Source organism: Myxine glutinosa, chromosome 6 (assembly GCF_964187855.1).
Source record: "Myxine glutinosa chromosome 6, kmMyxGlut1.1, whole genome shotgun sequence".
Classification (NCBI taxonomy): Eukaryota; Metazoa; Chordata; class Myxini; order Myxiniformes; family Myxinidae; genus Myxine; species Myxine glutinosa.
The window spans coordinates 51,505,966-51,528,877 of NC_136266.1; the positions used below are offsets into that span (position 1 = coordinate 51,505,966).

Consider the following 22,912-nt stretch of genomic DNA (forward strand, 5'->3'; position numbering starts at 1 on the left):
TACAGGAATACATATGGTAGTACTGCCCCTGTCCCTACGAGATATGTGCTCAGGACCCTTACGTACTCCATGTCTGACCACAATCTTGGAGTTGGTAGGCCCAAAACACCCAGCAGTGTGTTCCCGTGAGTTTCGATATACCCCACCCATTAAGCAGGCTTTGTTAGACAAAACACCAGACCCAGTCTGGGTGACGGAGCAAAGGGGACGGCTGTGTCTTATAGGAAAGGGACACGTCCAGATGGGAACCTCGGAGTGCACCCACACCCTGCCATCCGACAATCTTCCGCCCGGTGCAACAGCGCAACAAAAGGGAGGTACTCTTAGAATAACGATAGATGACCAGGCCCAGCATAATGTAACGAGGCTAACAGTGTCTTGGGGAGCACCAAACGCCACTCGTTTCGAAATTAGTAAATGCATGGCCTCTGCCCTTATCCCACCCCATGAAATAATGTTTATCTGCGGGAACAAGGCGTATCCATACCTGCCGGAAAATTGGGGAGGGACTTGTTATCTAGGGGCCATCTTCCGCAAGGTAACCTTGGTAGACCATTTTAACGAAACAGGGTATACCCATATCCACGGGAGGAATAAACGATTCTCTCTTTGGAACCCGGATGGAACAGTAAAATTGGACGGACGTTGGTGGCAGGTTCTACTAGGAGCATTTTTTTCCCAGGCGGGAGTAACTATGAATAGTTGGCGAATAGATAGCCTTGCATTAGTACTGGAACGAATTGGAAACAAAACCCGAATCGCAGAACTGCAAGTAGAAGACGAACTAGTGCATATGTGAACTTTGGTGATGCAGAATCGCGTGGCGTTAGATATGTTGTTGGCAGAAAAGGGAGGAGTATGCGGGGTAATCGATGGAAAATGCTGCACATACATCCCGGATCACTCGGAAGGGATAGATGCCTCAATCACCCGGCTTAAGGCCGCTACCCAGGATCTAACGGATAGCCGAAGGGGGAGGAAGAGGCCAATAATGTATGGTCTGGAATAGCAGCCTGGTTCCGAGGATGGACGGGAATCATTGTAAAATGGCTGTTGACAGGCCTGGCCATAATCGTGGGAATCGTACTCACCCTGGTAATAATGAAATCCCTAATCATGATTTGTGTGAGAAAATGTTTCACAGGATGGTCCACATCACCCGCTGCTACCGAGATGTTTCTCTCACTACATGGGAAGGATCCAAAGGCCCTCGGTGAACCGGCCAACTCTATCATCTCATGGCAAGATTCGGACGCCCACAATTGGGTTGACGGCCTGGACGTTTCATGGCAAGAGGATGTGGCTTTGAAGATCTATGATTCCTGGCATGGCTCCAATGAGCATGCCGACGCGTGGGATTCTGACGAAGACTATGCCTTTAGTTCTCTCCATTGGGATTCCTTTGATTTGAGTAGTGTAGGTTCCTTTAAGAGCTATTGCTATTATGCAAGTAGTGAGGAGCGATTGGCAAACACATATCCGGGATATCCGGGAGAACCACCTTCACCACCACCTTCACCACCTGAAGCAAGCAATTTGGGGTCACCTCAGTGCAAAGCACCCGACACTATGCATACTGACGCTGATTCAGACTATGTGGAGATGGAGATTTGTGATAACTGATAACGAATGTGCCACCTTCTCTCCCGCAGAACAATCACATGTACAAGGCTTGATGGCATTGGATGTCGATTGTTTGCCCTGATTCGCGAGGATCGCACCTACATAAGGAGCGCCCCTCATCAGGCCGGCGACTGGGTCGCACCTACGCTGCAGCAAGGGCGGACTCGGAACCCGGCCGGGCCTCAGCTATATCCGAACCAGGGGTCTTCGCCGCGAATTATGGCTAACAATATGCGTTAAATGTCGGACAGCCACAACCAGGGGCCGGTTTCCCTCCCAGAGCATGCGTGACGCATTGCGCGCCTGGCATGTGACTGGGGGGCACTGGCCTGCTGGGGTTTATACATTGTCTTTTCAAGGTGTTGTCGTAAAGACAAAAGGGAGGTGATGTCGGTCATGGGGTTTAGACCCTATGCACCATGTGATCAGAACATTTGAATATCTATCTATAATTCCAGTAATCTCTGTGTGTTTGTTTGTTTGTACGTTTGTCTGTGACCGCTGTTTCTCGACAACCACGGGTCCGATATACTTTAAACTTGCCAGGTATATTGCTGGGGACCCGAGGATGTGCCTTTTCAAGGTTTCATATTAATCGGACAATTACTTACCGAGCTATGTCCAAAAAACGATTCAACCAATCAGCGAGCAGCGAGTTATCGCGTGTGCCGAACGTGCCGAACACACGCTGCCTCGGACGGCACATTTGAGAGCGTATTCATTTATTTCACGTTGGCAAACTATGTTGCCGCTATGTTGGCGTTAAACTATGTTTTAAAACTAATTAAAACTAATTTGCGATTCATTCGCTTTCCTGCGCGTTTGTGCACGCGATGGCGATTTCTTTACCAAACTCCGGAAGCCGTTCGCTTTGGACCAAACCATTTCATGTAAATAGAGGGGGGGGATTGTCACTGTACTCGCAAGCCGTTCGCCGTTCGCTTTGGCTTTGCGAATGGACCAAACCATTTCATGTAAATAGAGGGGGGGGGGGGGGATATAATTTTAGATATAGATATAGTACGGGCAATGCCCTAGTATATATATAACTAGCAGAAGTACCCGGCATTGCCGGGCGGGGGAGGGGAACGGGGAGGGGCGGGGAGGGGAACGGGGGGGAGGGGAGAAGAGGGGGGGAGGGGAGAAGAGGGGGGAGGGGAGAAGAGGGGGAGGGGGGAGAAGAGGGGGAGGGGGAGAGGGGAGAAGAGGGGGGATGGGGAGGGGGGAAAGGGGGAGGGGAGGGGAGAGGGGAGGGGGAGGAGGAGGGGGAGGGGGAGGGGGAGGGGCAAGGGGAAGGGGGAGGGGGAGGGGGAAAAGGGAGGGGGAGGGGAGAAGGGGTAGGGTGGAGGGGGGAGGGAGGGGGAGGACGGAGGGGGAGGGGCAAGGGGAGGGCCAGTCAACAATGATGTTGCAGTTCTCATGGTCGGAGAGCAGCACAACAATCGCGACATTGTCCTGCATCTTCGCAAGAGCACGAAGCGGATTTTGGAGACTCACCGATCCTGTGACCCACGCCCTCCAGTACCGGCGTTGCCGGGCGGGGGAAGGGAGACCCGTACATTCCCAACGTGTACATTCGCCCTCTCGACTCAAGCTCGTATTCGATTCATATTCGAAATCGAAAGAGGAAAGGGGAAATCCTTCGTATTCAAATTCGTAAACACGAAATATGAATTAAAATTTAATTCATATCGCACAAAATCAACACAAAACACGATCGCATGAAGGTGAAAAAACGCAATCGCTTTTCGCCCTGAATTACGTGCAAACGTGTGACGTGTGACGGGATGGAACATCACGTGATCGCTCTGAGCGAATCAGCGAGCTGTTCTGGCACTGGCTGAGATTAGCAGGTACTTCGCTGAAATGCGCTGAGGTAAATATGAATAAAAAATATGGATCTCGTCAAATATGGTCTCAGCCATGTTCGTCCCAGGCTCAATGGCCATGTCTATGCCAAATATCAAGCACGTGAGCCTCTCCGTTTCAGTCTATCGGTAACATTACACACACACACACACACACACACACACACACACACACACACACACACACACACACACACACACACACACACACACACACACAAACTGTGTTTTATATATATCTATTATGTCCTTACTGTGGCCTGCTTTAACCCAGCTGGATTTGGCTGGTGAAAAACATGTTGTTCACGGCGCTTGGAGAACCAGTCTTGGAGTTCTCTTTAAACTTGCGCCAGATTGAGATAAGAACCCACAACCGACGTGCAGGGAAAACATGTTGACAGTTATTTCCTTTACAAATGTGGATGATTTACCATATAATTATTGTTGCCTTCAACTTAAAAGGTATTGTTAACCCTGAATAAAGTAGGATCTCATAATATATCCGTTGATTTTATGTACTCAATCATTTAATCCACTGTTGATGCTTTTTGCCAAGTGTAAACAACTGGACTCTATTGTGAGAATGCTTCCTTTCGCCTTGCCCAAGCTTGGTTTGTTTAGATAAGGGCCTGAGAAGGTCAAACCTATCTTATTCCCACATCTTTGTATTCTAAGTTAGGCCCTCTGCAGGAAGGGACCATGGTGGGGGTCTTTAGAGCCCATTTTTCCTTTGTCTTCAGCGCAGACTTTTATCTGATTTTTTGGCTATATAAGAAATGCTCATTTACTAGATTTTCAGTGAGTGCCTTGGTGGTGATCTGCTCTGTGTAGAGCTTTCCCTGCTGAGCCTTGCTCCACAATTGTGTTTCGTAATTGATATCATTAAACCATTGTCGCTCTAACTTTGTCTTTCTCTCCTTTCCTATAAAGTGAAGCTCAACATGTGTGTGTGTGTGTGTGTGTGTGTGTGTGTGTGTGTGTGTGTATGTGTGTGTGTGTGTGTGTGTGTGTCGTTCCTGTATGTGTATATTGTGTATTGTTATGTGTTACCTCCCCAAACTCCGGTTATGGTGGGCCCCTCAGAGTTTCGAGTGGGAACACGGCAGAAGATTTGTTATTTCAAGTGTTCTCATAAACCATGGTAAAACCACACCAATGCAATTGTGTATAACAAAATCAGTAATTGTATTAAGAACTCTCACATACACACTAATAACACTCTTAAAGAAAGCACCAGGAAAATATCACTTACATCAAATGAACAATACATATGATGTTACCATCATTCCCAAATGCTCTCAAAGCAATACTCTCACGATACGCTAAACGTGAGTGGAATGTAACATTCCGCAAAAGTCCATGCACAAATCTACACGTTGGGTGAAGGTCGAAGTCGTGCAGAATGGCAAGAAAAATATGCAGGTATCGGCGTGGTTGCAGATGAGTTACGAGGTGGGAGGTCGGGCAGCTGGTGACACAGTAGCAATCCCCCAAAACGTGAGAGCAATCCACGCCCCCCACCCCCACCCCCGTCTACCGACGATTAAGCCGATATGGAAAACAAACGCCAATCCACACAATGTCGATATGGGAATCCCAACGACAAAGCGCGATGCACCAGGCAGACGGCCTCCCTGAGGAAAAATGGCGGATTGGCTTGTAATGGAGGCTCTTGCTTTCCTGCCAACAATAACTCACGCTCGGTAATAAAACCTGAGACGCAGGTTTAATTGCAATTGCAATATAGGACGATGTCGCGGTCAATCCCTTTCACGGGAAGCCTAAACTCATTCGCGACCAATATCAAAAAGGTCCGCTCGCAGCCTCGATGTGACTCACGGCTGTCTCTCTCATTGCCATCTCCTCTCCCTCTGATCTCCTCCTCTCTCCTCTTCCGGTTTCTTTTTGCCACGTTTTCCTTTTACCTTCACAAACATTTATTTTTACCTTTTACTAAAATATTCTCCATTTCACACAGAAATGTTACCAACAATATTACCTGAAACTAAAAATCTTACAAGTATATAATAACAACAAAGGCGGAAGTGACGAATCCGTAACAGTATATTGTATATTTTAAACCATTTTCAGTGGTTGCTAAGAGACACAGGGCAACAGGAAGAATAGACATTACAAATAACATTTAAATAACAGTTTGATTTAGTGGTAAGTGGGATGGTCGTGCTGGGTGATGGACATGTTATATTTATTGTAAGATGTGCATGATTTAATGTATTATAATATAATGGAATGTGTTATGAGAGTTATAAATATGTCATAATATATTAAATCCACCGGCAGGTAAAGTTTGAATGGTGATGTTGCATTGATTGGTTGACCAACTGCCTGGACGCAACTGAGGTTGTGGATCTACTGATCCATACTGATCCTCAATCCAGGATCTACTGATCCTCAAACACCAACAACTATCATTCAGATACATGGGCTTAAAATAGGAAATAACTTTAATCTATAGGTCTTCTGTTTGGTAGGTTATTACAGCTTTGTGTGAGTAAATGGTACCATTCACTGTCAATAGGTGGCACCATTTTTGGAATCAATATTGTGGATAAATAAAATCTGGTCAAAATTAGTCAAAGGTTGAGGTCAATGCATCCAAAACATGTAAAACACATATTAGGCAGCATTTAAAAAATGTATCAACCAAATTTGTTATGTAAAACATTCCATCATGTAAAACACTTGATATGTCAAATTTTCAAAATTACGAAACTGCTGTTTCCATGGCAACTATTGTTTATTTGGATTTCACAAGTATTGCGCTATGCGACACACCTGTATTGTTTTTTTGTTTTTTTCTGTGAGCAGGATATCTCAAAAAGTTATGGATCTATTCGGATGATAGCTTGGGTGTGTGACAAGGACAAATTGTTTCGATTTTGGTGAAGATCCGAATCGGAATCCGATAATTTTTTTAAATGATCCTTCACCATTGAGTGATCGGGCTAAAAATGATATATAATGCGATATCTCAAAAATTATCGACGAATTCGGACGAAACTTGGACAGATTTGGTGTGTGACGAGGACGAATCTATTTTGGTGAAGATCCAAATTCGAATCCGGTAATTTTTTTTAATTATCGAAGAGATGGTTAGGCATTAGGTTAGACAAAGATCATCCTCTCCGGGATGATTGAGCTTCTCAGGGTCATCCCAGTGATATGTGAATCCCAAAGGGCAAATACTTGACTCTTGAAGGCATGTTTACTTATATTAGTCGGAGTGAATTCGACTCTGGAGGTTGCACAGTTGCTCCCATTCAATGCTCTAAAACTGTATGATTGAACTGTTCGAACTTTTGAAGGCTAGTTATTGCCCCAGAGGGACAAAAAGAAAGATATTATCAGACAGCCCATATGCCTGCTTTGGCAATTCACACCTACATTCCTAAACGCAAGGTTCTCACACAAGGACAAACCAACCACATTCCAAAGCCTATTACTACTAACAATATGGTACACAAGTTTTGTTTTTTTCATAGCAGCGAGGCTGATAGAAGAGTAAGGTAGTACTAGGCAATGGGACAAAGATCAAGGAAATGAACAGATAGGAAAAGAGGAGACGGACAAGGACATCGGAAACACTGAAATTAACAAATAAGATGGTTTGGTTAGGAAAGGTTAATGGGGGTAAATAAAGAACAGGGATCAGAATTGGGGATGACACGAGATGGTGGTACACTGGTGGCTAGAATTCCTGGAGGGAAGAGTGAGATTGAACAACCTCTGAAAGGTGGTTCTATAGACTGGAGAAGCGAGGAATAAGAGAGCTGAAGTTTGCAGTAAGCTTGGATTTTGGAAGTTTAACACAGGAGGAGGGAGGTTGTGGTTGGTGGTTACTGGAAGAAAATGTGCATCCTGGAGTATATGGGGAGGGGGGAGTGATCGGAGGACTCAGTGAACAGAGTGAGCAATATCAGAATAGACAGTGGGAAACAGGGACCACCAACCTGACTGTGTGTTCATGCAAGATTCTTTACAGTTTCTTAATCTTGATCAAGCCCAGAACGACACGGAGATACAACCTTGTCTGATTGGACAAGCTCACACTTAAATGCTGTATCTCACAGGTCTTGGGGCATCGACAGACATTTTAAGCCACATAGCAGTTGGACAAAGAGTTGATCACTGGTAGAGCGTAAATTGCTAGAAGAATGTGTGTAAGCTCTGCTATTATAAGGACATGACACAGCATGGAAACCTTTTACAGGTTCTTCTGAAGTTGGATCTCTGACCAATCTCAGATGACATTGATCCTCAGCTTCCATTCCTCTCGAGTATAAGATCATGCCAGAGTATAAGATCGGAAACAGGTTCATTTATGCAGCGGTAACAATGTCCAGCAAATGTAGTGACTGTAGGAATTATCTCATGTTGTACAGTAATCAAGAATGACCGCACTGTTTCGTAACTAGCGGGCCAATTGGGAAACACACATTTAATGCGCTATTATAAAATTCACTCGACACCTTTTATCCATGACACCATTTCCATGGTTATATCAGAACGCGCTGATTCGTCACACGGTCACGGATTGCTTTTACCCAATATGGGGCCATTCAAAAATCACGTTACACTATTTTTTTTAGTAACTTCCGTTTTTTTAGTAATTTAGTAACTCTCATCGTGAAAAACACTCGACCCAAACAAAGCCAATGGAAATCTGACGCAACAAGCCAGGGCAGCATATACTCAGCAGAGGCATACAGGCCTAATGTGTTAGGCCCACCAGAAAACGAAGATGGAGCCATGTAATTTTGTCTTGGTGCTATGGTGGGTGGAGTCAAGCGATCGATGTGCGTGTGGTCCGACAGCTGTCTGACCAATGGGTGCACACTTCAAAAATCGATACCCAACAACAATAACAGCAACGCAAAGCTCTTGTAGATCTGCGACGTTCCTCCGAAAATAAAACATGACCCAAAATGGATCGCATAGTTGACATCAAAACTCACTCATTCCTTCTATGATCCGACATTTCCCAGGTTCATAGTTTTGAACTTCTCGAAACAAGTTTAGCATGATGCTGCAAACAAACAAAGAGCATGTTAAAAAGTATTAAACGATCAAATAGAAACTCCTGCTGCGTATGTCAAGAAGTGCACATGGACTCTTACTTTACAAAAGGGAATTGCGATGGCGAAACAATTAAGCATTGGGTGTAACCAATCATTTACAAACAATACTCAGCATTTACCTGGACTTTCACCTACCTGATGTTTACGATGCGTTCAGCAAGAATCGCAAGCAATGACACACAAATCACATGCTTCCACATGTTCACTCCTGACTGCTTCGGATAGCTAACTTTCAAACAGCTACATACACTCAATACCTGTAGATATGAACTTTGAGTTGAAGGACACGAGATTTTATATCATTATTATTTTAAAGTTACAATACCACTGTGTGAACAATCTACTCTTCAATCGACGTGACACCAGCTCGACTGGAGCACACTCAATCTTCTTTGTAAGTATTTTTCAGTGAGGCAGGCAAGTTTATCTCCAGAGATTATTTACACCACACCCATAGGACCCACAATCCCATGCGGAAAAGCCCTGTTATCTATGAATCGAAGACACTTTGTAATAAATCACCGCCCTGTTTCACCATCACAACTCCGCCCATGGTCATATGGCATCTCAAATGATGGATGATTTGTTGTGGAACCTGAAGGACCTGTGCGCTCATGTGTGCTCATTTACTGCCAACATTGTGATTCCCAAAACAAAAATAGTTACATGTGAAGGGAAGGTATTTGATTTTCATTACCCCATACACACACAAAGCGAAAAGTGGGGTTAAGAAATTGGTTCAATTCTGTGTCTGTCTGTCTGTCTGTCTACAAATGTCAGTTTGTTTGAGGAACAACTTAATTTCAATTGAATGTTACATTTTGAACTCGGTTCGGAAAACGAAGCTGTAGTTTTACGTTGGCTTTACGTTGGGTTAACGTAAAGCTTTACATTGGGAAGTTTTACGTTGGGTTAAGTCATCTTGATGATGCATGTGCGGAGAGGAGAGGAGTGAGATTTATTATATTTTACTCTGACTCGCCCGTGCTCTGTTGCACTTACTCTGTTGCGCAATTAAACAAAATTGAAAATCATTCCAAACAGGAAACTTACTGTTTTTAAGAACGTCATAAAATACATAAACAACAACCACGAAGAACTAATGTAACGTGTTAAATAAGGTGGTGAAAGAAACTGCATTACCACAAAACAGGCATTTTAAGGTCGTCGAAGAGGCAAGTCCCACGTGTTAAAGATGCAAGTCCCACGTGCTAAAGATGCAAGTCCCACGTGTTAAAGATGCAAGTCCCACGTGTTAAAGATGCAAGTCCCACGTGTTAAAGATGCAAGTCCCACGTGTTAAAGATGCAAGTCCCACGTGTTAAAGATGCAAGTCCCACGTGTTAAAGATGCAAGTCCCACGTGTTAAAGATGCAAGTCCCACGTGTTAAAGATGCAAGTCCCACGTGTTAAAGATGCAAGTCCCACGTGTTAAAGATGAAAGTCCCACGTGTTAAAGATGCAAGTCCCACGTGTGAAAGATGCAAGTCCCACGTGTGAAAGATGCAAGTCCCACGTGTGAAAGATGCAAGTCCCACGTGTGAAAGATGCAAGTCCCACGTGTGAAAGATGCAAGTCCCACGTGTGAAAGATGCAAGTCCCACGTGTGAAAGATGCAAGTCCCACGCAGTAAAGAGACAAGTCCCACGTGGTAAAGAGACAAGTCCCACGCGGTAAAGAGACAAGTCCCACGCGGTAAAGAGACAAATCCCACGTGGCAAAGAGACAAGTCCCACGCGGTAAAGAGACAAGTCCCACGCGGTAAAGAGACAAGTCCCACGCGGTAAAGAGACAAGTCCCACGCGGTAAAGAGACAAGTCCCACGCGGTAAAGAGACAAGTCCCACGCGGTAAAGAGGCAAGTCCAACGTGGCAAAGAGGCGAGTCCCACGCGGCAAAGAGACGAGTCCCACGTGTTAAAGAGACGAGTCCCACGCGGTAAAGAGACAAGTCCCACGCGGTAAAGAGGCGAGTCCCACGTGTCGAAGATAAAACCGTGCCCATGACAACAATTCCACCCCCATTATAATCAAATGGGATGTTTTTGTGCTTTCATTATTGCCAAATCTCATTAATTTTTCAAGATATCAGATTGAAAGTATATATGTATAAAATCTGGTAAGAAATAGTCGAAGGTCAATGCCATCCTAAACACGTAAAACACCCATTAGGTGGTAATTACCTCTGCCACCGAAGGTGGATGGGGGTTTTGTTTTCACCTTTGTCTGTTTGTTTGTCTGTGAACAGGATATCTCAAAAGGGTGTGGATGGATTCAGACGAAATTTGGTGGAGAGGTTGGGTATGTGAGGAGGACGAAATGATTCGACTTTGGTGAAGATCTGTATACGGATCCGGATCAGAGAGTTATTTAATTTTCAAGTGCTACTTCACCATTAAGTGATAGAGCCAAAAATGGTATATAACATGATATTCAAAAAGTTGTGGACGAATTATGACAAAACTTGGTAGACGAGTTGGGTAAGTGACGAGAACAAGCCAATTCGATTTTTGTTCAGGTCCGAATCCAGATTCGCCCGTTGTGAGCAATCCCCTTGGAGAGGGCAGGGGATGAAGTTGCTACATCTTTCATGGTGTGATCTTTAGTCCTGTGAGGTTTAGGTGAGATTGGACAAGTATCGACTGGATATATCGTGGTCAGACAGATGGACAGACACCAATTTGCGTAGTTTAGTCCGTAGTCATCTTTGCAAATACTGTTATTCAATGTCTCGAGTGAATACAAAAGGCATGTTTTTATCATTTGGATCACTAGGGCGTGCCCGTACGTGGGTGCAAAAAAACATGCGTGCAAACAACAACAACAAAAAAAAACTTTGAAACCACGTGGCAGTAACGACCACAGAACCCCCCCCCCCCTCTATTTACATGAAATGGTTTGGTCCATTCGCAAAGCCAAAGCGAACGGCTTGCGAGTACGGTAGAACCCCCCCCCCCCCTCTATTTACATGAAATGGTTTGGTCCATTCGCAAAGCCAAAGCGAACGGCTTGCGAGTACGGTGACCATACCTTGGGAACCACTTGTCCGATTAATTTCAAACCTTGAAAAGGCACATCCTCGGGTCCCCAGCAATATACCTGGCAAGTTTCAAGTATATCGGACCCGTGGTTGTCGAGAAACAGCGGTCGCATACAGACACACACACACACACACACACACACACACACACACACACACACACACACACACACACACACACACACACACATACACACACACATAGACACACACACAGAGATTACTGGAATTATAGATAGATGGCTTGTGGCTATTATTATCAAGTTTGTTTTTAACCTTGTTTGTTTGTTTCATGGCTTATGGCTATTCTTTACTTCCATCATTGTGCCAGTAATCCAGAGACGCAGCTTCGATCGCTTCTCAGCTGCAGAGGCAGAGTGCTGCTTGGCCGCCCAGATTCCATTCGAGGAGAAACACCTGCTTGCAGACCACGTGATTGAGAATTCTGGTGGCCGAGATGTCACATTCCGCCTGTTGGTAACTAAATATCCGATCAAGATTCCTTTATATACAGAATAATTAAAGGCAATTACGTTTTATATACTCTCCCTATTGATGGTTTTGAACCAACATTACTTTCTACATCATAAAAAAAATTTCAATGTGGTCCTGGAAACTTTCATGACCATTCTGTATCTCCTCGACAGTATCTCGACCTCTTAGGGCTGATAGGATGGCCTCGAGGTATGATCACTCACTTTTAAGCTGTCTGGGCTAGCCTGGGTTTGAACCCCGACCCAGCTATAAACTGTCATCCTGGTGGTTCACAGGCAGTGATTCATCAATGTGTGTGCCGTCCCTCAGATGGACATTAAACTGGCATCGCATCTGCCGACATTAGTTGGTGGACGTTATAAAGATCCCATGGTGTCCTTCATGAAGAGTCGGCGAGCTATCGCCGGCACGATGGCCAAATTTCAAATTCCTGCCCTGGTCCAAGGGGGGCACTGCATCAGCAGCAAAACTGTGTCCCCTAACCATGCAATGATGCAGCCCAGCAGCCTTGTGCAGCATATGAAAAAAGAATAATGACTACTTCATTTTTTTCTTCTAAATTATTTTCTTCTTCTTTGGCAGTTTCATGCTCGGTTGGAGGCCTCGTGGGAACATGTTCTGCTGCACATTATCCGACTCATTCTGGGAAGTCTTTGCTTGTGCTTAATCAGCTAAATCCACAAATAGAACTATTATATTTCAATGAAAAATACGAGACCATCTCTTGCATTTGTGTTGAAGTTACCCTGCCAACTGCTGTATAATTTGCAAACACCTTAACAGGAGCATGCTGTAATTTTGCTACTTGCTGGAGTTTGTCAAGTAAGGGTGGCATTAGATTTTTAATCTTGTTCCTGCAATTTAAGAATTCATATAAAGATCACTCTTTCAGCTTCAAGGGCTTTTGCACATAGTTACCCTCCTGAAAAAAGCAGGTAGCACTTTGATCAAAACTTCTCATGTAATGAGGAAAATTAACTTCAGCCTTGTACCAATTCAAAAATAGGGGCAATACCCCTGGGTGCTCACCTGGTAGAATAAAACAGTATACTACACTGACTAAAGGTATTTTAAACAGTATCACAGTATTTTAAACCAATTTCAATGGTCGCTAGAAGACAGGGCAGCATGTGGAATCATACTAACATAATTATAAGACTTTAAACAAAGAAACAAAAAAGTACCTATTTTGGGGAGTAAACCCCCCGCACATCCCCTTAAGCCCAGATTTTTTTTATGCCATGAACAAACGTCGATGCATCACGCGTGATGAAGGCTGTGGTCAAATTTCATCGAAATTGTGTGTGTAATCTCCGAGGAAAAAACAAATTCCTGTTTTGTGCGGGGAGGGGTGGGGGGGCCTGGATCCACCTGGTAGAACCCCTTAGATCCCGATTTATTTTTAATGCCATGAACAAACTTCAGTTGCAATATATCAAGTATAATTTGTGCCTGGTGTGCCAAGTTAACCCTGGTGTTGGGCTAGCGGCTAGGGTGCCAGCTTAGGATCCTAGGATCCTGGGTTCGAAATCCCGGTCGATCGCTGAATTAACGCCAGGGGGGTTGACTCAGCCTGTCATCCTTCCGAGGTCGGCTAATTGAGTACCAGTTCACTGGTAATTCCCTGCTTGTTGTAAAAGGCGACAAAAAGGGTTGGCGGCAGGAAGGGCATCCGGCCGTAAAACATTGCTTCAAAAAGGGGACCGAAAAACAACAACCACGGTCCCCGAAAAAGGCCAACCCCCGCTTTGCGGGGAAAAATGGCCTCTAAATGTGGTTATTTTTAAAAATATATAATTTGTGCCAAGTTTGGTCACAATTCCATCAGCGGTTTCGGAGAAATTGCAAGTGTTTACGGACTGACGGACGGACGCCGCACCATCGCATAAGCTCCCCGGAACTGTGTTCCAGGTGAGCTAAAAAAATAGGACCAATGGATCTGCAGCCTATCTGGGCCCGAGCCTAATGTTGTAACCCAAATTTGGTAGCATTCTGACTGGTGGGTCTGGCCAAAAAGGTTTTTGCAGGAATTTACCAAGTCAATCATTTTGACACTGTTACGGCCTGAAGCACACCAAGCCAAGCCTTCAATCACACTGTCTTTATTTATGGAGTATCACACGAAAAATCTCTTCCTACACATAAAACCAATAAGGGAGAAGAGAGTGAAAACCAGAGTAGGCAGGTCCAAGAGTAGGCAGGTCCAAGAGTAGGCAGGTCCAAGAGTAGGCAGGTCCAAGAGTAGGCAGGTCCAAGAGTAGGCAGGTCCAAGAGTAGGCAGGTCCAAGAGTAGGCAGGTCCAAGAGTAGGCAGGTCCAAGAGTAGGCAGGTCCAAGAGTAGGACACCAACGCAGGCCCAGCAGTAGGCCCCAGGGGCAGACCCAGTGGTAGGCCCCCCATGAGAGGGTAGGAGTAGGCAAGTCCACAAGTAAGCCCCAAGGCAGGCCCAGCACAAGGGGGTAGGAGTAGGCAAGGAGTTCGATCAAAGTCACCCTTCAGGTGGAGAGATTGCAGCTGGAACCTCTACAACACCCGAAAAGGCACTCTGCCATGAGCCCTCCTCCAAAATGGCCAAGCCCTCCTCTGAATCACCTTCCTGGCCCCTCCCCTTCCCCACAGCCAATCATAGGCTTTATACACATGGATCAAACCACTTGGTCTAACTCACAGGAGGTTGGGGGGGGGAAGGAAGAAGAAAAAGGTCACAGACATTAACAACACACTTCTGGTCATGTAATCGGCATGGCCTCCACAATTTAACGTCAGGACCCTGTCCCAATGTTGTAACCCAAATTTAGTAGCATTATGACTGAAATTGACTAGGTTGGCCATTTTGACGCACTTCCGGTCATGTGATCAGCATGGCCTCTGCAATTTAACATCCCTACCCTGGCCTAATGGTGTAACCCAAATTTGGTAGCATTGTGACTGGTAGGCTTTGAGAAAAATATTTTCGAAGGAATTTAGAAAGTCGGCCATTTTGACACTTCCGGTCAAATTACCGGAACAAGCTTTGCAATCCCCGTTACCAGTTAGGAGCGGAACCTTCCTGCGAAATGTTAGCCGGATCGGCCCAGTAGTTTGGCCGGAAAAGTCAAAATAAGCGACAGAAGGACGGATTGTGCACGACGACAATACCTAGTCTGTAATTCCAATTCCAGATAAGCTAATAATTATTCCTTTATATCCTTGTGCAGTTTATTGCATTAAATGTAACTTAGAACATTGAGTATTCTTTTGACAATAAACTTAATTTAGATTCCTTCGTTGTGCATATTTCGTGCAATATGCAAACTTTTATTTTTGCCACCCCAAAACAACCATATTGCAATAGTATAAGCATTTTATAGTTTTGTTTGTTTTTCTAAAGGACAATTAAACTTTTTTTCTAAAGGATAATTTATCCTTTCTAAAGGACAAATTTTTTAAAGGAAACTTCATTGGTGGGTCTTTGAAAACCCCAGCATGGCTTTACAGCTGTATCTTGTACAAAACTTTACAATGCAATGCTCATTGGTCCTGGAACTGCCTCAAGCAAGTTGGTTACATAGGTTAGCATTAACCCCACAAAAGTCCATCATTTAAAATATCCTTTTATTGTCTTTCAACGTCTCACAATCACCAATTATTTCCATAAAATTGTGTAACTCGACTAATCAGCTCCCATCACCCAATGCTTATGAGATGTACGAAACTCATTCTGCTAAAGTGCAGAGCATTGTGCGGTGAATAACGGTTCCCAACAGCAAGTGGTGGCCATGTCTTGCAGCTGAACTGGTTCCTTGTAGCACCGAACCGTTGTTTGCATAGACTGATGTTACTGTCGGTTCCAATGACGAGGCATTTTCGATATGCAGGACCTGCACGCAATTATTTTAAATTAAGAGAAAGAACACTCAAATGAAAAGAAAACGAAAACAAGGGAGACCAAATCAGTCATGATGAGCAATGAGTCATGATGAGCAATGAGTCATGCTGATGAGGTTTGAGTCTGGGGCTCAATTACCAAATTATCAAAATTCCTAAACTGTTATTCTGGCGAAGCACAAGCAACACACGGCAAAGCATAGTATGTTATTCTTCATTGGTGGGTTTTTTTTTCCAGGAATATGTAAAATGTTTTTCAATGCGAGATTTCAAATGGGCAAAATTGTTAGGCCCTGTATCAGATTTGGTAGACCCTGTATATAAATAATTTTGAATTGTGGCCCTCCACTATCTGTTATTCCATTGACTCCCGCAGCTGTTATTTTTCATATAATTGTTCCAAATTCTCACCTGAGCAATAGTAGCTACATACCTCTGAGGAGATCATATCCTTTGCAAATATGAACTTCCATGACTCAGGACAACAACCAATCCAGAGGTCTCCGGTAGTCCTATCAACTTCAATGTTGTCAGGGTGAGTGTTCAATGCAATGATCTACAAATTGACAAAGTACATATAGAGCTTGCAAACCGAGTCATGATCAAAAGTTTTGCCAAACATCGAATTATGATCAGAAATTAGAATTATTACTCACATTGGCATGAGCAAAATGCTTCCAGTGACTTTTAAGAGGGTTTAAAAGCTGCCAGTGACTAATTTATTGTTCCAATGACATCAGCAAGTTTTGAGTTGAAAACATAAAATCTGCAAAAAAAAAAAAAAAATGTAATAACAACTACAGATACATTCAAAGTACACCATCCCTATGCCTAATAAATAAATAACACATCTTTCAGCATGCGGCATTGCTGGGGCACCTTCTACGCTTCGCCTTCGGCGCCCAGCGATGAAGCACAAAGAGACGGTATTGGGAGGGAGAGATGTACAATTTATTGTTCACCTCTCCTTCCCTGAAAGACCTCGAAGGTGCCCCGGCAATGTCGTGCACAGGAGGATATGTTATTTCTTTATTTGGCATGGGGCGGTGTACTTTGAATGTATCTTATTGATTTTGAATGTATCTATCTCATTACTTGTTTTTTTATTTATTTATCCATTCATTGATTAATTACTCAATCATTATCGATTTATTTATCCATTCATTATCGATCAAGGCTAACCCCCGCTCTAGCAGGGAAAATGGCCTTAAAATGCATGTTGTTGTTGTATTATCGATTTATTGTACACCGCACCTTTCCGATGCCATCTCCAGGCATTGCAAAACGTCATTGCCGGGCACCGAAGGGGGCTCGGCAGTGACGCACGCTGAAAGGGAGTACTCAGTTTTCACTCTGGTTGTTGTACACCGCACCTTTCCTATGCCATCTCCAGGCATTGCAAATCGTCATTGCTGGGCACCGAAGGGGGCTCGGCAGTGACGCACGCTGAAAGGGAGTACTCAGTTTTCACTCTGGTTGTTGTACACCGCACCTTTCCTATGCCATCTCCAGGCATTGCAAATCGTCATTGCTGGGCACCGAAGGGGGCTCGGCAGTGACGCACGCTGAAAGGGAGTACTCAGTTTTCACTCTGGTTGTTGTACACCGCACCTTTCCTATGCCATCTCCAGGCATTGCAAATCGTCATTGCTGGGCACCGAAGGGGGCTCGGCAGTGACGCACGCTGAAAGAGAGTACTCAGTTTTCACTCTGGTTGTTTGTTTGTTTTGCTTGTTTTCTTGGTTGTCCAGGCGATATCTCAGCCATCCTTTGAGCTAGGAAGCTGAAATTTCGGCACAGTAGTGAGCAAGTCCTTTGACAAAAACGATATTTTTTCTTTTTTGATTGATCAATTAATTGAGGAGTTATTTAATTATTAGCGATTAATTAAGTACTTATTTAATTAATCAAATTTCCTTTCTCTTCTGACCATTAACTCAGGCACCTTTTGAGTTAGGAAGCTGATATTTGGACATGCCAATGACCAGGTGATTTGGCTGCAAAAGCTATTTTTGATTTATTAATTAATCAATTAATCAATTAATTATTTAATTATTTGCTTAATGACAATTTTTTTTTTTTTTTTAAGTTACAGATTCTGATGAAATGGTGGTGGTTTATGTGTTCTCTGACCGAATTGATTAATAATTTAATTTTTTATGATTATTATTTATTTATTTTCATTATTAATCATTTATTTGTTTTCTTTCTCATTTGGCCAATATCTCAGGCACCCTTTGAGCTCAGAAGCTAATATTTGGACATGAGTGACCAAGTGATGTGGCTATCAAGGATATTTCTGATTTATTGATTAATCGATTAATTATTTAATTATTCGATTAATTACTAAAAAAAAAAAATTTCAGTTACAGATTCTGATGAAATGGTGGTGGTTTATGTGTTCTGTGACCGAATTGATTAATAATTTAATTTTTTAATGATTATTATTTATTTATTTTCATTATTAATCATTTATTTATTTTCTTTCTCATTTGGCCAATATCTCAGGCACCTTTTGAGCTGGGAAGCTAATATTTTGACATGACAGTGACCAAGTGATGTGGCTATCAAGGATATTTTTGATTTATTGATAAATCATTTAATCGATTAATTATTTATTGATTAATCGATTAATTATTTATTAATTAATCAATTAATTATTTCATTTTTTATTAATGAGTTATTTATTTAAATTTCTAAAAGATACATCTTCGGATGAAGCACTAGTGGTTTAGTTATGCTATTAGCCAATTGATTAAGAAAATATTTTGTGATAATCTTTTATGGATTTTAATTATACAATGAATCAATCAATTAGTGTACACCTCTCCCTCCCAATGCAGCCTCTATGAGCTGCACTGCAGTATTGCCGGGCGCCCAAGGCGCCCCGGCAATGCCGCGCTGTAGGATATTTAATTATTTGGCATGGGGGCGGTGTACTTTGAATGTATGTGTACTTGTTGTACACCGCTCCTTTCCTATGCCATCTCCAGGCATTGCAAATCGTCATTGCCGGGCACCAAAGGGGGCTCGGCAGTGACGCACGCTGAAAGAGAGTACTCAGTTTTCACTCTGGTTTCTTGTTTTCTTTCTTGCTTTCTTGCTTTCTTGTTTGTTTGTCCGGACGATATCTCAGCCATCCTTTAAGCTAGGAAGCTGGAATTTCGGCACAATAGTGAGCAAGTCCTTTGTCACAAACGGTATTTTTTTTTGGGATTAATCAATAAATTGAGGAGTTATTTAATTATTAGCGATTAATTAAGTACTTATTTAATTAATCAAATTTCCTTTCTCTTCTGACCATTAACTCAGGCACCTTTTGAGTTAGGAAGCTGATATTTGGACATGCCAATGACCAGGTGATTTGGCTGCAAAGGATATTTTTGATTTATTAATTAATCAATTAATCGATTAATTATTTAATTATTCGATGAATGACAAAAACTTTTTTTTTTTTTAAGTTACAGATTCTGATGAAATAGTGGTAGTTTATGTGTTCTCTGACCAAATTGATTAATAATTTAATTTTTTTATGATTATTATTTATTTATTTTCATTATTAATCATTTATTTATTTTCTTTCTCATTTGGCCAATATCTTAGGCACCTTTTGAGCTGGGAAGCTAATATTTGGACATGAGTGACTAAGTGATGTGGCTATCAAGGATATTTTTGATTTATTGATTAATCATTTAATCGATTAATTATTTATTGATTAATTATTTATTGATTAATCAATTAATTATTTGATTTTTTATTAATTACTTATTTAATTACATTTCTAAAAGATACATCTTCAGATGAAGCATGAGTGGTTTAGTTATGCTATTAGCCAGTTGATTAAGAAAATATTTTGTGATAATCTTTTATTGATTTTAACTATACAATTAATCAATGAATTAGCGTACACCTCTCCCTCCCAAAGCAGCCTCTATGAGCTGCACTGCGGTATTGCCGGGCGCCAAAGGCGTCCCGGCAATGCCGCGCTGTAGGATATTTAATTATTTGGCAAGGGGGCGGTGTACTTTGAATGTATGTGTACTTGTTTCTTTTCTTTCTTTCATTCTTGTTTTCTTGTTTGTCCGGGTGATATCTCAGCCATCCTTTGAGCTAGGAAACTGAAATTTCGGCACAATAGTGAGCAAGTGCTTTGTCAAAAACGGTATTTTTTGTTTTTTGATTAATCAATGAATTGAGGAGTTATTTAATTATTAGCAATTAATGAAGTACTTATTTAATTAATCAAATTTCCTTTCTCTTCTGACCATTAACTCAGACACCTTTTGAGTTAGGAAGCTGATATTTGGACATGCCAATGACCAGGTGATTTGGCTACAAAGGCTACTTTTGATTTATTAATTAATCAATTAATCGATTAATTGTTTAATTCTTCGATTAATGACTAAAAAATTTTTTTTTTTAAGTTACAGATTCTGATGAAATGGTGGTGGTTTATGTGTTCTCTGACCGAATTGATTAATAATTTAATTTTTTAATGATTATTATTTATTTATTTTCATTATGAATCATTTATTTATTTTCTTTCTCATTTGGCCAATATCTCAGGCACCTTTTGAGCTGGGAAGCTAATATTTGGACATGACAGTGACCAAGTGATGTGGCTATCAAGAATATTTTTGATTTATTGATTAATCATTTAATCGATTAATTATTTATTGATTAATCAATTAATTATTTAATTTTTTATTAATGACTTATTTAATTAAATTTCTAAAAGATACATCTTCGGATGAAGCACAAGCAGTTTAGTTATGCTATTAGCCAATTGATTAGGAAAATATTTTGTGATAATCTTTTATTGATTTTAATTATGCAATTAATCAATCAATTAGTGAAAACCTCTCCCTCCCAATGTAGCCTCTATGAGCCGCGCTGTAGGATATTTAATTATTTGGCATGGGGGCGATGTACTTTGAATGTATGTGTACTTGTTTTCCTACTTGTTTTCTTTCTTTCTTTCTTGTTTGTTTGTCCGGGCGATATCTCAGCCATCCTTTGAGCTAGGAAGCTGAAATTTCGGCACAATAGTGAGCAAGTCCTTTCTCAAAAACACTATTTTTTGTTTTTTGATTAATCAATTAAGTGAGGAGTTATTTAATTATTAGCGATTAATTAAGTACTTATTTAATTAATCAAATTTCCTTTCTCTTCTGACCATTAACTCAGGCACCTTTTGAGTTCGGAAGCTGATATTTGGACATGCAAATGACCAGGTGATTTGGCTGCAATGGCTATTTTTGATTTATTAATTAATCAATTTATCAATTAATCGATTAATTATTTAATTATTCGATTAATGACAAAAAAAAAAAATTTTAGTTACAGATTCTGATGAAATGGTGGTGGTTTATGTGTTCTCTGACCGAATTGATTAATAATTTAATCTTTTAATGATTATTATTTATTTATTTTCATTATTAATCATTTATTTTTTTTCTTTCTCATTTGGCCAATATCTCAGGCACCTTTTGAGCTGGGAAGCTAATATTTGGACATGACAATGACCAAGTGATGTGGCTGTCAAGGATACTTTTGATTTATTGATTAATCATTTAATCGATTAATTATTTATTGATTAATCGATTAATTATTTATTGATTAATCAATTAATAATTTAATTTTTTATTAATGACTTTTTAAATTAAATTTCGAAAAGATACATCTTCGGATGAAGCACGAGTCGTTTAGTTATGCTATTAGCCAATTGATTAACAAAATATTTTGTGATAATCTTTTATTGTTTTAATTATACAATTAATCAATCAATTAGTGTACCCCTCTCCCTCCCAATGCAGCCTATATGAGTTGCACTGCGGTATTGCTGGGCACTGGAAGCACCCCGGCAATGCCGCGCTGAAGGATATTTAATTATTTGGCATGGGGGCGGTGTACTTTGAATGTATCTGTACTTGTTAAGTACTTATTTATTTTCTTTCTCATCTGGGTTATATCTCTTACATCTTTTGAGCGAGGAAGCTGATATTTGGAAATGACAACGACCAAGTGATTCAGCTGTAAAAGATATTTTTGATTTATTGATTCATCAATTAATCGATTAATTATATAATTATTCCATTAATCAATTATTTAATTATTTTTCAAAATGTTACGTATCGGATTAAACATTGGTGATTTAGGTATGCTATTAGCTAATTCATTGGTAAGAAATTAATTATTTTGCGATTATTATTTCTTTATTTTAATTACACAATTAATCAATCAATTAATTGATTGATTAATTGCACAATTAAAATAAATACATAATAATCATAAAATAATAAATTTCCTAATCAATTTGCAAATAGCATACCTAAACCACCAGTGTTTCAGCCGAAGGTGTAACTTTTTGGAAATTAATTAAATAATTAATTGAAAAAATAAACTAATTAATTGATTAATCAATAAATAAAAAATCAATAAATTGATTAATCAATAAATAAAAAATATCCTTTATAGCCACATCACCTGGTCACTGTCGTGTCCGAATATCAGCTTCCAAACTCAAAAGGTGCCTGAGATATTGGCCAGATGAGAAAGAAAATAAATAAGTACTAAATAAATCGATGATAATTAAGTAATTAATTGATTAATCAAAAAATAAATATATACTGTTTTATCCAAAGCATGTACTCACTATTCTGCCCAAATTTCAGCTTCCTTACTCAATGGATGGCTGAGATATCGGCCGGACAAACAAACAAGAGCAGATACATTCAAAGTCCAACGCCCCCATGCCAAATAAATAAATAACATATCCTCCAGCGCGCGGCATCGCCAGGCGCCCAGCGATGTCGCCGAGCAGCACATAGAGAGGGTATTGGGAGGGAGAGGTGTACAATAAATATTGATAAATTGCGTAATTAAAATAAATAAATAAATAATAATCAAAAATAAGAAATGT

The 22,912-nt window shown here is 41.1% G+C and overlaps 1 protein-coding gene and 1 long non-coding RNA gene across 3 annotated transcripts in view; both read right to left on the bottom strand.

Annotated features, from left to right (window-relative positions):
- LOC144892607 (uncharacterized) overlaps nt 1–8,738 on the bottom strand; it is a 28,320-nt gene extending 19,582 nt beyond the window's left edge. The window contains exons 1-2 of the long non-coding RNA XR_013623805.1: nt 8,726–8,738; nt 8,468–8,538 (exon numbers count right to left, since the gene is read on the bottom strand). This is a non-coding gene — a long non-coding RNA (uncharacterized LOC144892607). The remainder of the gene's footprint in view (nt 1–8,467; nt 8,539–8,725) is intronic.
- A 5,471-nt stretch (nt 8,739–14,209) lies between these two features.
- LOC137429776 (serum paraoxonase/arylesterase 2) overlaps nt 14,210–22,912 on the bottom strand; it is a 55,442-nt gene continuing 46,739 nt past the window's right edge. Inside the window, exons 8-9 of one of the 2 annotated variants that reach the window (XM_068120012.2) lie at nt 16,424–16,546; nt 14,210–15,983 (exon numbers count right to left, since the gene is read on the bottom strand). In XM_068120012.2, the coding sequence (XP_067976113.2) occupies nt 15,819–15,983; nt 16,424–16,546 (288 nt within the window). In that variant the 3' untranslated portion in view covers nt 14,210–15,818. The remainder of the gene's footprint in view (nt 15,984–16,423; nt 16,547–22,912) is intronic. The other variant, XM_068120013.2, reaches the window with a different exon arrangement.